The sequence below is a fragment of the Anopheles stephensi genome, chromosome 2, assembly GCF_013141755.1.
Source record: "Anopheles stephensi strain Indian chromosome 2, UCI_ANSTEP_V1.0, whole genome shotgun sequence".
NCBI lineage: Eukaryota > Metazoa > Arthropoda > Insecta > Diptera > Culicidae > Anopheles > Anopheles stephensi.
Window position 1 is genome coordinate 39,817,944 of NC_050202.1, and position 17,627 is coordinate 39,835,570.

Here is a 17,627-nt window from a genome sequence, read left to right on the forward strand (position 1 = left end):
CGGTGAAAGCACTCACTCATTCGGTACGATCGCTACGATACACACACACATATATATATACACACACACACACATACACATACGTCGCATTGTAAGGGAGTTTATGTTGTTTTTGCTTAGATTGGAGCACACGCAAATGGAGGGAAAACTTTTACTTTTTACTGCTGACGCGCCGTGTCATTTTCCTTCGATGAGTGATTTCCATCTCGCCGACAAACAGATAGACGTGGACGAACGCGGACAAACGATTCGGCGTAGTAATGACACCGAAAATCGGACTTTGGGCCGGGGATTTCTTAAACATTCACGTTTTCTGTACACGTTTCCAAGCGACATGCGATGTCTGTTTGAAGCTTTGAAGCTACACGCATCGTCGCCTTAGGAACTGGGTGTCACGTAGGCGTTACGCAGTGAAATGCATCACGACACGTTTGGACGTGTAACGCAATAGGAATGTCGTTTGTTGGCAAGAAATGGGGAAATATCAACAACGAACAGTAAACAAGTGCATCCCCTTAATGGCGTGCTTCTATGAGTCGGTTTCGGATTTGCCAAGTTGTCTTGACAAACGGCGGAGGAATTGAAAATGGAGGTTCTTACAATGATCTTACAATGCACAAGACCAAGTAGAACCTTTTTTGCAGTTTTTGAACTGAATCGTTGGTGCGTCAGCAATGATAGGACTCTATATTTCTATCCAGAAATGCCAGAAAGCATTCTAGCAAATCTTGAAGAGAGTCCAGCAAGGGCAAGAGATTCCATTTCAGTCTGTACATGTTCCACGTTATCCTGAACACATTCTAGAAATAATTTGGATTTGGTAGAGAAAGAAAACTATTCTTTCCGGTAACTTTACATGGCTCAAATAACCATGGACTTCTTCTTATTCTCCGTAGCACGTTGAACAGCAATGAAAAAATCACTATTTGCGTGTACCTGAGTTGCTAACAAGATGCCTCATTCCTTCTGAATTGAGTTGCTCTTTAAAGCGTTCGTGCTTCATGTCATTTATGATGCTGAAAACTTCCTTCCTCTCATCATGATCATCTTCACGGAGCAAAAAAAAAAACAACAAAAACCGGAACCTGCAAAATCCCAATAAAAAGTGACATCGGATATGAGCGCACAATCTGAGTCCCTGGCCCTTGATGCCCCACTGATTGTGCTCTATTTTATGACTTTGGGAAAAGTTTCCAACCACCGCCTCAGTAAACGGAAAACCGCAAATGTGGAGCAACATAAAATTAATAGGATAAGAAAGAGAGAAACCAAACCCCAGAAACAACGTCTGGTTGCGGGCTTCCGGAATGACCCGACTTAAGATGGATGGAGCTTGCGGAAGGCAAGCGAAAAGAAAAGAAAAAAAACGGAGCACAAAACACACACAGGAACCGAACGCCAAGATGGAAGCAATGCTGCGACAAGGAGCAGGAAGCAGAAAATGTGCACCAACACTACACTCTCACACACACACACACACACTGAAAAAACAACATTATTAAAACTTGCCAGCCCCTGCGGTACGAGAGAACGGTTCCTTCCAATAGCAAGAATATTAGTTTAGCAAGTTCCATTGTGGTGTAGCCGGGTGAGTGGGTTGGAGTGGGTGGCATGCAATCGGAAGCGGACCCAGGAAGGATAAAGAAAGCTACGAAGGCTTTGATCGTTTCCACCGTGCATGCTGAGTACCGGGAACCGGTGGAGGTTACCGGGAGTGAGGTTCTTTATCGAAGTTCTACGATGCGGTCTAGGGAATTGATTGTTAGTTTTCTCTAACGACGAGCGAGAACTCCAATTTAGTTGTCACAATCAGTTATGCCGGTGACTAGCTCATTCCCTATGACGGCAGTATCCGGACGCCCTGTTGGTCTGCGGTTAATTACCACAGAAGGTAGAACCTTGCTTGCCTGCCCTTAAGCTCTTGAACGTGTAGCATTTGGGTGGCAGGCGCAAGTGCTCCTTCTTCTGAGCTATTTTCAAGCTGCCAGCATTCATCCAAGGCGAACTTTCTGAAGCAAATTTCGATCAGCAAGATATTTTTGACAAGAACGACTTGCAGCAATTCAATTGTTTCAGTTCGTTACTTGACGTATAAGTTTAATGCTTCGAAGCTGCCAACCCTATTCCATCCTCTTGCGTACGTATTGTCAAGAGCTTTCGCGGGATATGGAAAACAATTCTAGACACTCGAGTAAACGGAATAGCCCAAGTATGTAAATGTAGCTCATAATCATTACATACTTAAGCAAACATTCTCAACATTCTGCGATATTCCACATTTCTTCATTAAGATTGCTTATCCTCGACGGCTAGTTGGGGTGGGAAACTTTTTCTTCCTTCTAGTCAACAACCATTACAGCCAACGTGCAGCGAACAAAAGTTTCTCGCTCAAGAACGATCTGATGAAGAATTATCGTCAAATATTTACAAGCTGCCAGAGAAAGTTTTGCTTCAATAAAGGGCCAAATACGCAGATAGAACCGGCAAATTGAACCATATTCTAAATTGCACCCGGTTTGATTGCTTCGCCGGTCTCGTTGTTGGTTACCTCAGTAGTAAGAATGCAAATGTGGTGTCTGGGGCTATCTACCGCTGACATGATTGGGTTGGGATCTTACACGGTGGAGAGAGAGGTCTGTGTGTAATTGAGCGTCCGGATGAGATGATGCCCTCATAGTTCCGAATGGTGGTGCGTACAATCACCAAACGCTTTCCCGACGCTTTGCCAACGTAAGTCAACATCAAACGGGGAGTAGAATTCCCATGACAAATTTATTTGTGCTCTTGTAAAATATTTGCTCAAAAGCACGTAGGCAAAAACCCCTTTTTGTGATACGTCTTACTCCAACGCCACTTATACCAGTCTTCCGAACGTTCTTCTTACACGGTCTCAGCAGAACTCTGGCACGTGGACGGTGGGACGGTTTGCTTATGCGTAAGAAACGAAATAAGACGATATTACCCAGCAGCATACATGCCCTTTCGTAAGAGCTCACGGATGCTTGTTCATTGAAAATAGTAGCAAGGAGCAACGGTGTTCCGAAGGTGTGGAAAACACATCCGAGCCCCACGAGAAATTGCTGCTCATCCATCATCTCGCCTTCGAGGCGTCCGCCCCATTCTGGGACGTTTCCAGAGCCGCTTCTCTGGAGGAATCTTGGGATGGCGATTCGAGGATACGGATCCGAGCATGTTTGCAAATAAACATACTTTCAGTCCGCAAAAAGCTTCACATTCCTTGGCCCTGCTTCTCGATGGGTCTCGCCGCTTTCGCTGCGGCTGAGTGGCCGTAATGATTCGGTAGGTGTTCCGGTGGTAGACGAAATTGCTACGCAGCACCCACAGGACAGGATTCTGCATATGGCTAAAAGTGTTAGCCCGCGAGAGGCTAGCGCGAAAGCACACCGTAAGAAGTTTTAAATAAGAACACGATACTTTTGAAATGAGCACGTAGCCCGAAGGTACGCTTTCGTAGGCAGTCGGGTCTTGGCGGCTCGAGAGGAGTCTGAAAAAAAAGGCTCTTAAAACTCTGCATAAATGCCGTTAAACATGGCGTACAGCAACGGCAAAAAATGCATTCGGAACGGAAGAGTAACGAGTGAGCTTGTCGGGGGATGGCGCAGAAAGCAATCTACTCACTTCCTGCACTTAATTTGGCCAACGGTAGAGGAGCAGGAAACTTTTACTTTCCTTTCTGCTGCTCTACAGTCACGGATCCTTGCACCGGCATCCTTAATGGTGTTTCGTGTCCGTTTCGTTTCTTCTTTGTGGCGTGTTGTCCTCCGCTCCAACCCATTTGTAGAATAAATAGAAGGAAGATTCGTTCCGGGAAGTGCAGAACGAACGCCGAACGTATCTGAAGACGGTTTCGTGCGGAAATGTCGGGAATTAAATTTTAATTTCAATCTTACCAACTGCTCCACTTCCTGCATGGCGGGCAGGGATGCTGGTTAATGCCAGGGAACAGCGGTATTAACGGTGTAGCGGTTGGCGAGGCTGGCAGACCATCGTGTATGCTTTATTTACCGTTGCACACGTGTGGTGCAGCAGCGGTGCATAAAATGTGCAAAATCTGCGTTTCGCTTGTGTAAAGCTGCCGTGCTGTTGTTGTACTGCTGTGTCAATAGGACTGCACTTTGTTGATTTATTGTGGCCCACGCGAACACAGTTTGTCCACTGCTACAGACGACTGATTTTCCACGAATCATGACGTATTGTAAGATTGGATATGAATCTTTAAAATTCCCTTGAACGAACATTGGTATATAACAAGCGTGCAAGTAAACATTGGAAGCTATTGTTAAACTTGAGTGCTCGAGAAAATTTCTCAAAAAACTGCAAACAGGTATTAGTAATATGATTAAACCAAGCATTTTCCATAGCCATAATCTGTAACAACCTAGACATGATAATTTTGAAAGATTATTTACAAAGTAGTTAAAGATTCTTAGGGACTCGAGAGAAAAAAGTAGCGAGTACAGCAAAACATTGATGGCACATATAAAGTGCAATAATTATTACGTACGTAGATTTGATTTGGAAGCAGCTCACATCGCCTTCTATTCTGTAAATATAGTTTTCGTTATCTTCCTGATTCGTTAACGTTACATTCAGCGTGTTCTCATTGTATAACTTAGCATTAAAACGGAAAGAGTCATTTTGTAAGTAAAACCTTCAATAAAGGCAAACAATAGGACAAGAATGTACTTTCAGAGAATAACCTGAGAAAAGCAACAATGAAGAAGCCGACAAGGAAACAGCTCGTTCAATCTAAATGAATCAGTCAAGATTGTACAGTTGGCTGTTTTATAAAAAGCTGTTTTTTTAATTTTAAATTACACATCGTCACGACTCAACGATAACAAATAGCTGTCGCTAGTTGGACTTCAAGCGCATTGTATTTCCTTTTGACAAGGTGTGTTCGAGAGACTTCCGTGCGGGAATGGCAATAAGGTGGGGATTTGTTCCACCTCACAACCTTACCAAGCTCGCGATTTGTTTCTAAACACTGCTACATGTAAGCTGTTGCTTGTGTTGAAAGATTCTCATGAACTTATTGCTAATTTAACAGCCCCGAATACTAGCCAGGCTTGTCAAGAAGCCTTATCGTGTAATTCACATTATGGTTACGGCTCATTTTAACATCCTGCCTGTACTGATTGGCTGACGTTGAACACGAGCTAAATTTAGGATGGCAGGTACCCAAAACTTAACACCGGAATGGGGCAAGATACGATGAGCTCCTTCTTCTCCCGTTCCGCACATACCTTAGGGATCAGTTGTCGACAAGGTTGCAAATCGAGTTACCGACACTGGATATCTCGTGTCATGTCGGAGGGTTTACCGCCCGAGTTCGCGGTCGGAGTATGATACGAAAAGAAAAACATTCTACCGAAGATCGTAGGTCTCAAAGCGTTCCATAAGCTGCCAGCTTTGCTGCAAAGCAAGTGCGAACTAACTGACTTTTCAACGACACATGTTTACACGGTTGGCGCAGAGATGCTCGATTTCGATACGGAGAGAGATTTATGCGCTTCTCAAAATAGCTGCTTGGCTGATAAAAGACGAGCAAGCGAACAAGTTTGTCGGGTCAAGCCATCCATTGGACGGAAAACTCGTATAGTGCTTAGCTTCCGGTTTGAAAGTGGCGCATTTCCCGTTTAAGATGTAGATGCGCTTTCGGAGTGTACGCGTGTGCATGCGATAACTTTATTGGATGCAACTTGTCAGGTGTTTCGAATTCGGTCAGAAGAAGGCTTCCGGTAGTGATTGTTGCTTCTTGAAACAACTCTTCACCTTTTCCGGCACCTCTCGTTCGGTTTTGTGCAACAACTGGCGTCGCCGAACGACGCACTTTTCGAACTTGTTCACTTGCTGGGAAAACCTGCTGGACAGGTGGGTCATTTTGTTGGCGAACCGTTGCAGTGCTTCCGTTGTCCCTTTCGCTAGGTTCGCAACGGCACCGCCGGTACAGGCCAGAAAGCTACGCCCGTAACCGGCATCCCGGTCGAGACAATTGTTCATGGTGCTGTACGGTCCGTTCATCAGCTGTTGCGCTTCGTCTATCTCGCGCCGTTGGTTGTCCAAATGTTCCGCTAGTTTGTCGTGGCATTCGTCCACGTTCTCCCGCAACCGGCGCTCGTACTGATCGATCTCGGTGTGCAATAGCTGCATGCAATGGTTCTTGTCCGGCAGACACACGTCCCGGTACTCCACGAACTCGTTCTGGAAGTAGCTGCGGATCTGCCCGTTTATCTCATCCACCTTGCGCTTCACGGAACTCATCGCCTCGTGCCGCAAGTGTTCGAATTTGACAGTGGTGTCGCGCACGTACGCCTGCATACGATCCTTCACTAGCGTCAGTACGCTACGGACGTGCTGACCGATCTGGAGGAGGTTGATGCTAAAGATGCCCGACCTGAGCTTTGAGAACATTTCGCCCAGGTTAGGTTGGGAAATGTTTTGCACTTCCAGCAGTGGTCGGACTGTCTCATTCTCTAGCTTCTCGTGTAGCTCTAGAGGATCGGTGGGTAGTACCTCCTCGACGCAGCTCGTTGGCTGCTCCGTACGGATGTCGTCCTCCTCGTCCGATTGGTCCCGCTGTTCGCGTGCTTTTTGGTTTTCCTCATAACTGCCATCGCTAAATTGCTGCAATAGTATCGGTTCGTAAATGTGACACAATTTCCCGTGAAAACCCTCAACCCCCGAATGCCGGCCCCCTTTGCGCTGACCTGAAATATGTCGACGTGTTTGGCACCTGTCACTTGTGGCAACACCATCAATTCTAGTACAAGGACTGCTAGAGCTCCCACTAACCAGACCGTTCCGTATCTCATTTCCTGATCGAAAGCAGACACACACGCACTCCCTCGACGCTGTGCTCTTCAGGCAATGTTTAGATGTCCTGACAGCTTCCGGACAAGTTCCGTGTTCGTATCACACTAGCCAGCAGGTTCGCAGACGTGTCAGACTCGAGGCACGGTAACCACCATATTACCCGTAGGCCAACGTCAACAGCTTCGATGGCCAACCAACGTCCAGTCACCGACATTGTGCACACACATTGACAACTGCACAAATAGTTGCTTACCGTGTTGATGCGGTGATGCGTCAGCGTCCTCATCCGCGACATCGTCCAGCTTCTATTGACATTTTAATCGAACCCCTCCTTACGATTGCCAAACGTTTTCGCAAACGTACCCATCCAATGCACACACACCGTGTGGTTGAGTGCGTGTGTTCCCCGTGGCTTGGCGATAACTTTATTGGCCACCACCAGCAACAGGCTGGTGGTTTGGTGCGGTTTGTGCTTTGGTTTATCGACAGCCGCTCGCCGAAGCGAAAACAGCACAACCGTGGCCGCCGGCAAAAACCAACAAAACCGACAGAAACAATTTCAACTGTCACCGCAAAATTAAGCTGCCTTTGCGCGGCATCCCCACAACGACGGTCGACGAAGGTGCCGTCGGTTTGTTTTCGATACGCGTTCGGAATTTATTTCCCATTTGGCCCAAACATCCAAACTCCATACACCGGCGGCTGGAGCGTTGAGGCACTCAATGAGTGAGCGAGTCTCGTTGCTCCAGCTTTGATTTGTCACATTGTGTCTGGGCGTCGTTAGCCGCGTAGGCAGGTTTTTGGGGAAGCGTTGCGTAAGGTTCGCCGAGCTACCATTTTCGATGGCGCCCGCCCGTGTGAAAAGAAAGCACCAAATGGAAATGGAAACAATGGCCCCGGAGCTGTGCCGATCGTCACGACAAAAGGTGACACCGGGCGGTGAAGAAAGTTCAGTTTCAGGAATCCAATTACATCGAATCGAACTGAACAATTCAATTTCCGGCCGTCTGCCGAGGACCGGAGCAGCATCATCCCTGCAGCAGTGTATAGCACAGTGCGTGCCACCGTAGCAGCAGTGAAGGAGTCCCAGCGAAGAATAATTTATGCAGAAATGTTGTGATTTATGGATGGCCCTTCGGGAGCTGTGGGAGGGTGTGGGCGAACATGGGCCCCCAGGATGTTTGGCATCGCTTATGTTCGATTGGTAGAGTGGCGGCACCAACGCACCAAACACCAGCAGCAGCTAATGGCAAGGTTCACATCTGAGCTGAGTGGAATTTATTTGACAAGCGGCAGAGCCCTCCAGGGAGCGTTCCCAGCCGTCTCCAAGGAACGTGACCTCGTGGTACACGTTGAGTAAGTGTTGATTTATCATTTCTACTACAAGCATTTACGGTGAGACTTTCGCTAATGGTCCTACGGAAAGGCTATACGGTGGAAAATGCATTCACATTAACCAATCCCCCAACACACATACACACACACACACATCCTCAAACAAAGTTTATAATCTAATGTAAATGAAAAGCTCGGCATGGCCCGGTACATAAGCATCTCGCATCTTCCGGGTTCCGCGCTGGATCGCGCTAAGCAGAGAAGGATCGCTGTATGCTGAATCAACACATGCAGACTGCGAGGCTTCTAATGAACTCGCTAACACACCACCACCATCCTGCTTAATGTCGTTCATAATTCATGCATATTTCTAAGGGATGTAATTATGATTTCGCCCGGGGCGTACTGAGCACAGCAAATCTGGTACCAGCTTACTGAAAGCTCCTTCTAAGCTGGGTTCTTCAGCACAGCAACTGGTTTCAATCGCTCAATTACATGTCAACGGCTGCTGGTACGGCAGCGGATGTGGATGATGAAGGTTGCACTGGTGTGCTGTACCAGAGGTTACACAAATTATCATTCGGATGAAATCATATGCTCATATTTGGGATTTTGGGCCCTCTTTAACAACCAAAAAACAACACATCAACACTCCACCATGCCTTGCTTTCGCTTGGATTCCGTTTCAATAAACCGTCGCACGTCGTTCTAACGAAGGGATTCCATCCGAATGTTATGCTAACGATACAACGACTCGATGATGTTTGCGTTTCCACGTGCCTTCATTTACCGGTACGTTACCCGAAGAGCTTGGTACCGGACGAGCAGACAGAGGACGGTGACGACAATGAACGGGACAAGGGGGTGGAAGAAGATTTCACAGCTTAAGCGTCCCCGATCGTAATGGCGGGAGCGCTCGAAGCTCTCGTAAGACACGGCCATTAATAAGCGAGACACGTTCCCGTGGACCTATCGTGTCGGATCAGTTGAACTGGTTGTTCCGTCTTTCGTTTGCCTTACACGCGAGGTCTGGCCTGTATGTCGTGGACAACTACACTCCGTTTCCTGGTAGATCGTTTCATGTGGGCTATAAAAATGATTCTTTACATCGGTCCCATCTGCCCATTTGCTGCAAGAAGCAGCCCGACATGGAAAACACTATGGGGACCCTTTTTCTTGAGAAGCTTTCCCACCTTGTGAGAAGCGACAAAGTCTAAGAAAGTAAGAAAATGTCCCCCAAGCAGCGGACACTCACACCACACAAACCAGCCCGGACGAGAATCCTACCAATTAGTAATGTGGCCGCTCGGTAAGCGTTCCGGGATCTTGGCGCTGTCAAGAATCTCAATGAGATCGACCATCGCCTGACTGTCTGCGTTTCATTGTAATTCTACGGTATCAATTTATTGCTCCGCTTAGACACACATTCAGAGCTCGTGAAGTCTTAGAACGGCAGACCTAAGATGGCGTCTGCTGCCACAAAGCTGTCTGTGGATAGGTTGAGTGTACCGGGGTCACAGGTTCGGTGCAAGTGCCCGGTTCTGGAGCATCCTAACCTTTGAACTGTACGCTGAAGAGGGTTTCGTCGAGCAGGCAAAAGGAACCGTTGTCCCAAAAGCAGAGCAGACCATTAATTCTTCTCGCTTGCATTGACTTGGTTCGTGTTTGCTCGACGCCGCTCCTAAGAACGTGGACCACAGAAGAAAAAAAAAAACATTGAAACTGTACAAGATTTAACGTCTTTGTGTGGGGAAGAAAATATCAAACCCCACCCCTTCCTCTCCCACACGCTTTACATCACGCTCGATTTTCATTCATTGTTGTGGGGTGTCGGAAGCCATCTGAACTGACAGCACAAAGAGACAAGCCATCAAGAGAGACAAGTAGGCGCGAGAGCTTACGGAAAGAAAATGAAAGTAGACATGGCCTATACTCGCACTCGGCCACACGCTGTGATGGGTATCGCGAGCTTTAAATCTAGGTATCCGGGTAAAGTATTCAACAATAACAAAGCTGGCGCTTGAGAACGAACGATGAGGAAAAAGGGAAACTGCGATAAAGAGGCCCAGGCGCGCCAGTTGCTGAAGGAAGCCTAAATAGATGCGGAATATTAATGAAGTTATTCTTGAGCAGTGAACGAACATTACGGAAAGTTCATCTGTACACGATACTCAAAGCGATCTGTTTAGTAATTAAATTAGGTTCCCCATTGATATGATTGGTTTGCAATGGTAATATCAAACAAGATTGAAATTGGTACGATTCCCTAACCTTCACGCTCCCCGTAGGGGGGCAGCTCCATTGCAAATGAAAGGACTGCTTCATGCCGATAAATAAGCCAACTCATTTGTCCCTTACACCCCTGTCAATCAAATGCCCCGTGTCAATAGAATCACTTTCATCGAACCATGTCGCTAGCTATTCAGCAGTTTGTTCCGCTTCGGGCTTCATAAAGCTCCACGTTGCTCCATGTGTTTGCCGCCGGTCAGCCTGTCGCTGACAAAGCTGCAACACTGACGCTAGAGAAAGCACCGTGACATTTAATTAAACGCGACATCCGCTTGGAGCAATCTAGTACCGATAATGCGCTTTTGATGAGTTGTATGCAAAGTGCGAACTCCACCATGTACATATACACACGCGCGTGCTAGTGCGATTTCCACGCGATTTTGATCCTGATCTGAGTTCTGAGTGGCTGCCGGTTTCTTGCTGTCATCCTCCATCCCAGCAAAAGATGGATGCGTAATAAAAGCGAAAATTTTCAATCAATCGTAACGGCGTACACATCAACTGACTGGGACAGCGTTTCCGCGAGTACGTGCTCAGCAGCAGTTGAAATAAAGCTTTCGTGCTCCCACGAGTGCGGATTATTTTCCGATTTGCGAAAGATTAACATCAATATTGTCGCCCGTTAACGATTGAACGGTGAACAATGGTGCGCGACACGTGCACCAACAGACGTGGGTAGACTGAACATTGAGACGCCCATTCGTGTGGTACACCACCAATGGCACGAGAAGGATGATTAATTGTGGTTTTATCAGACCTGTTGGGAAACGCAAGCTAACACACCAATTAACTAGCTTTTGTGGTGAAGGCAACGAGCTGCTTCTTTGTGTGGCTGACAGGAAGGAAAGTTCCAGGATCCTCCGGGCAACCCTCGAAGTCCTTACCTCATCTGAACACGCATTACACGCCTCGCAGAAGGAGTAAGAAAGGCGCGAAAGTCATAATGCCACAATAAAACGACAATGAACCGAATGATAATGTTCTGAACGACGACATACGCACAAAAGAAGCCGCACGGTTCGCGTGCAGTCGCAGGTGAAACGATAATAATCATTGTTAATGGGCTGAGTGATAAAGGGAGATATGGCCGTTTGTCGCATCGTAAACATAAAACAATTGTTCGATGCCAGATAATTGTTCACCGATGCGATAATAATGCTCGATAGACAGTAGACACACCTCCATGCATGTAGGAAATAAATATGATTGACTGACTTACTGTGAATGTATCTAATCTTCGACGTAGCTTATATGTAATTGGAATGAAACTTCTGGACGTTAAATAGTTGCTCGAGCCAGGAAAGTTTTCCAGAGATACGCAAGAAATCACCAGAATTACTGTTAATCAAGAAGACTTTCGCCCGATTAACATGTTAGTGTTCATGTTAAGATGCTGGACACAAAAATGAAAGTTTAATAGAAGACTCCTCCTGGATTATTTAACAAGACACTGGAGAAATTCTGAAGAGACTCCAGTTTTTACGTCGAACATGAAAGATAGTTGGATTACGACTCGTGAAGGATATTGTTTAACAAAAAGAGAACTTAAATGGTTCAGATGCTATCTGGAAGGTAGACAAAGGTAGGTCTCCTTACAAAATACGAGGAAAGTACCACAGGACAGTGGTTTTGTATCCAATTCTGCATCAATGTGTGTGCCTCAAGGTACATTAGTACAACGATCTAGCCGTCTCGCTGCCTATCGATTCCGTAGAAGGCTTGGTAAATCGATGAATTCCAGGGTTGCTAAATAATCGCCAAGCACTTTAAGAAGCCAGAAGATGCATAATACACGTTGGACCAAGAAACTTTGAAAACTTGATGATATTGAATATGAATATGAAAAAAAAGGACGCTTAAACATTCACACGTTTTATTAAGCGAAGCGTTGAATAAATGTTGTATAGAATACGCTAACAGAAAACACATCTTTGAGCAAACATTCACCATCATACTCGTTGCGGTGGATTCGAAGAATGTCAAAGGACAAGAATTTTGTAATTACTTCTCTACAATTTATGAGACAGACACACTCCTTTCGGAAGAAGCTATGTTGTAGTTGTAAGCTGTACCACTCCAAATTCACGAGCAGAAATCGTATTGGCAATGTGGGAGAAATAAATCTGCCAGTGTAACAAATCAATGTAACATCCCCAGAAACTATTCAGTACCGTGCTGGGTCGAGAATGGTGGCTAGGGAATGCCACCTTCCTGCACTGACAGCTGCACTTCTCGAGCTTGTGTGCAGTATACAGTTCCAATGGCAAAAATGAAGCAAGTGCAGCATACCTTACGTGCGATTACGGTCGCAGGCAGGGCATAGGTTCCGTGAACGAACGCCAACATTCAAGTACTCGTTAGTTAAGTGCTTGTAAGCAGACAGATTGAAAACCCATCTGAGTCACTACGACCGACACTTGTGCAACGTATTTAATGCAATGAGTGTAATTAAGTTTCGTCCCACTTTCGTACGTGACTGTGATAACGGGCAGAATCTTTCGGTAAGAGCAAATCCAATCCAATCGTCTGTACAGAAAAGAGGATGGAAGCATTGCGGCTACAGTGCTGCTGAACTTAAACTACTTAACCTTTCGAATGTCTTGATTGTGAGCCGTAAATGATTGGTGTCGTGTGTAAGCTTTGAGATCGCAGATGGTACGGTTTTTTGACATGGCAGGAATGATTCGGGTCATGAATTACGGTACGGTGTGTGCTCCATCCGACCACAATTCTAACCAATTTCCAACGATGCGATAAACTATACGTTAACGGAACGTTTTTTCATTTTGATCGTTCTGGAAAGAACCGAATTCGGTGTGAGGGCTACTACAGAAGGCCACTATCAAAAAAGCAGAACGCCATTTCTGATCTCCTGTCCGAGGGCAACCAGCATCGAGCGCCCCAACCATGCGTCACTAATTTTAAACGAATCCTGTGCCTGTATCTTTACTGTTCATGACAAAGAATAGCCAGTGGTTCTGTTGGTGCTGTTTAGTTTGATGTTGTTACTGTGGCAACATCGCAACACCTGAATTATGGTTCACCAATTTTATGCGAGATTTATGCTCGAATCGACTCAATGGAAAGCAAACCGTGTGCATGGGGGGGGTGTATCAAATTTTCCCATATTTTCGTACCGGGAACCGTTTAGCAGAGCTTTATGGAAATCATCCTACCAGCAGCCAGTACAGTGGGGTCCATATTAAAGGTCCCAGGATGGATGGGTGACTCGCTGCCAAATTTTGCTACCAAAAGGGTCAGGAAAGGATGGCTAAATCTGGCATTGTGCTATCTCTTTTTTCGAATGAGGCCGAATGATTATAAAACCCACCAATGCAACGGTTTGTCGCTATGGAAGGATTTTCCGATGCTTACTGTACAGTAGCGACCTGAACCGAACCCGGCCACCATAGCAAACGGTGCTTGTTATTTCTGACTTGGTGCCTTGCAGAGAATGGCTTCCAATCCATCCAAACACCTTCTGTCGGGTTGGTGAGGCCGATGCGATGTGGAGGCCGCCAGGACGAGGTGAGAGTACACACTTGACTCACCTGGTTTACGATTTGCTTTCATCTCTTTCATCCAACTCCCGGTCTGACAAAGCACTCTTCAGGCACTTCTCCGTGGGAGCTGCCGTTTGAAGATTCCAGTCCGTTTCTTTCGCGCTCACGTGAACCGGTGGGTGGAAATGAAATAAAACCGGATACGGGTGAAAAGGATAGCGAGCTCCAAAAAAGGAAGACAGACACTTACAATCAGCGAAAGAATGCTGGTAGTATCAACCTCACTTGAATCGTTTGTATTACAAAACTCAACTTAGACTGTTGTTGCAACACTTCGCATCTTGTTTGGTTTGTAGCGCTGCAGCAGAAACACAATTTAAAATTATTTAGCAACGGAAAACCTCGTTTCACAAATAAAATCAGTTATTGAATTAAAACTGAAAAGTGGAGAGAATCTTTCGTGGAAATGGACTGTTGGATAAAGAAAGTTCCAGTCAAAGCTCTTGGACGCTTTTTGATAGCCTTTTCGAAAGTGAATTCCCAATCGCTCCAATGTTCTGGTGTGGTTCACTCGACACAAATGAAAAGCCATGACGATCAATCGCATAGCACGCGTCAAGACTCGCTCACTGCTTCCATTAAACCAATTGCCAGGACAAATTGAGTAAGGGAGCTTTTTGCTCGCGTTCCTTTTCTGTTTCCATTTTCGCATCCCCGTTCCAACCGGCGGCGGTTGCTTTCCATCAACGAGAACTTGATTGATATTTTATGACCGGCTCCCGGGGAACTAATTTCACTCAAGCCATTATTGCTTCCGAAAAGCCCAAGGCAATCCTACCACTCCAAACCGTTTTGGACGGAGAAAAACTTTGACGTCAAAGGCAACTAGAAGCAGCACGGTGTAAAGTATGCAATCGTTCTCAATGTAGTAAATGGTGTTTTAATTAATATTTGTGGTTTTACGGCGGAAAATTGATGTACTCGCGTTGCGCATTCCGTAGCTGAGCAAAACAAATCGTCATGAATATTCGTAATGAAAATCATTTGCTAAGGATGAATGTTATATCTTGTTTTCAGGCTTATTTTTACTCCAGACAACTGTCAGCCCTTTATTGTACAGTGCCGGAGACAATTAAACGATTGCCTTGCTCTGACGTGCAAAAAGTTTGCTCCCGACTTCATTTATTCATTGTTTATACTGAAGCGATAACAAACAACACATCCAGAAAATACCATTTTTCGCATCCAAAACGTTGGAATGTTTGAGCCTCTTGTACGAAGTCGTAGAGTGAGATATCGGACGCAGAACACATACCGATTTTGCTGTCACAATTTTTATGGCTCAGTGCAGCATTCGGAAAAAATCAAAGCACAACCGTTAAATCCTATGTGCAGAAAATGGTTCAGCGATGCATATGACGGGTGCAAATGCATCCGACGACAACGACTACGACGAGCAGTGGACAACGGATTTGGGAACGCAACTCTGGGAACTGCGGAAAAGCCAAAAACGAGTGACATATAGTTTTTATAATAAACATGCACGTTATTTGCATGATTATCCATAACTGGTTACTTTTTTTTTTGCCACACCGCAACTAGCTACAGACGGAATGAAAAACACAGTGATTTCTAACGTTCGTATGGGAACGTGCAGGATAACAAAAAAAAGGGGTAGAAAGCTCATTCATGAATTTTAACGAACAGCTCAATTCAACTTTTTGAATAAAAGAAGCCAAAAAAACACAATTTGCAACATACACCAACTGTAGCGAAATGTCTGCAGGCCATGAATAAATTTATTTCTAGCACAATTTTTCAAAAAATTTTAACGGAAAAACTTTCACACAACTGTCCCTGCAAAGCAGCTTAAGCATTAGTGCGTATACATTTTCTCCCGGAGTGGAAAACACATATCCTCGTTGCAACTGAGCCCTAAGCCCCAGTTTCTACGTGAAGCAATCGGTAAAACTTCGGCGTTTCCACACTCGTCTCAAGGAGCTCTTCTCGGCGACTCTTGAAATGGTTCTCCGTCAACTTTTCGAAACCGATCGAAGGCTACGGGCTCGCACGAACAAGTGATGTTTCGGTGCGAGGAGTCCGTTTTCGCCAAGGTCGAGGACCCCACGAGGGCTTGCGGTTCCGGTGTGGCCACACTACGGGCTGAGCGACTGAAAGCAAAGCCGCCACCAGGTCTTATCCTTCTTCGTCGGTCCATGAATAATTCATACCGTCGCACCACGGAGGGCGCGTCAAGGCAGTGTGGGCTGTTGGAGGACGAGATCCGGCAGAAAAACGGTTATTAGGGATCAAGGCAAGGCTCCCCAAAGGCTAAGGCAGCAGGGCTACCGGTTACGCTAATGAAGTATCCCACCCATTGGCCAACAACGCCAGCCGAACAACTTTCGCACAGGCTTACTCCGGTGACAGCCTTTTCGTCGTGCGCTCGTTATCACCCGAAACGAGAATAGCAAACCGGCATCGTCCCGGAGGATGTGAAGCTCGACGAATTGATGGAGCAGAAACTCTCCATGCTCTACCGTTCTCGAAACCGGTGGTCTTTGTGGCGTCGGTACCTTTAGGCAACCCTACATCGACTGTCAAATGACCATTTGGAGCGGCAGTTATGCGTGATGCCGTATTCAGATGCCAATATTCTTCTACATCAGTACAACATTTCCCATGTCTGAAAATGGAGCAGTTAGAGCGCTAGGATCGCCGCATCCCGGTCTACGAAATCAGATGTCCTATTTGACTTGTACCATACCACTCTGCAGTCGCGACTAGCTCAAACATCGATGAACTTTACATCTCTTATGTCGAACAGTTGTAGTACACTGAAGTGAGATTCGAAACACATTCATTAACAAGGAATGTGTCCATATCCAATGCAAATCGCCAACTCGAATGAGAAATAGGATTGAATTCGATCATAGCAGAGCATTGTCCAAAAACCAATTTGAATTTATCCGATCCCTTCCTTAATTAAAACCAAGCCCGGCACCGGGATGTCAGTAATAACGCTCATTGCGTGCTGCTCCACGGGTGACAGGGACTCACGGGGGGAGGACCAGCGGGTATTCCGGAATGGAGTACTGACTAAGCTGCAGTTTTTTTTCCACGTACAAACTACTGCAAGTCCATCGTACATTCCACGAACGATTACATTGTTCGCACATGCACCATGTGCCATTCCTCACCCGGCACTCAATCAACTATCCACACTCCCGATGCCCGACTATCCGTGCGGGATGCTATCATTCGACACAGGATGGAGTTTTATGAAACATAAATTTTTATGTGTCCCTCGAGTCATTTCCTGTCCCATTGCCAGCGCCTTTGTGGAAATGGTCCACATGGTACTGCTTTTCATTGAACGCTTCGGGGTGCTTTGGTGTCTGACCGTCCTAAGCGTGTATCGTGGCTGTCACCAGGATAAGCTACGCTTTGTAATTTGATTTAATAAGGCTGGAAATATACTTTAAAATCAGGCATCATGAGGAGTTTCTGAATGAATAATGATTGCAAATACGAGAGTATTTGCATAGTGAAATTTGCTCTTTTGGAAATAGAAGATTCATTACTTTAAAATAGAGAATCCAGTAAGGCAGGTCTTTCATGCACCATACAGCTTTAAAAAAGATTTAATGTCTAAATTTTGAA

General features: G+C 45.8%; 2 protein-coding genes across 3 annotated transcripts in view; both read right to left on the reverse strand.

Annotated features, from left to right (window-relative positions):
• Positions 1-17,627, reverse strand: part of LOC118507877 — a 49,461-nt gene that overhangs the window by 21,568 nt on the left and 10,266 nt on the right. The window lies entirely within an intron of this gene.
• Positions 5,678-7,002, reverse strand: LOC118507878. Its single transcript, XM_036047090.1, has 2 exons — positions 6,732-7,002; positions 5,678-6,648 (listed from the first exon to the last, which is right to left on the reverse strand). The coding sequence occupies exons 1-2, from the start codon at positions 6,834-6,836 to the stop codon at positions 5,746-5,748; spliced, it is 1,008 nt and encodes a 335-aa protein (XP_035902983.1). The 5' UTR covers positions 6,837-7,002; the 3' UTR covers positions 5,678-5,745.

Bases quoted from the DNA above. Each gene is read 5' to 3' on its own strand.
- LOC118507878 (XM_036047090.1), bottom strand. From the start codon at position 6,836: ATGAGATACGGAACGGTCTGGTTAGTGGGAGCTCTAGCAGTCCTTGTA. The intron at 6,649-6,731 runs GTCAGCGCAAAG...ATACTATTGCAG, and splicing joins AACACGTCGACATATTTCAG to CAATTTAGCGATGGCAGTTA.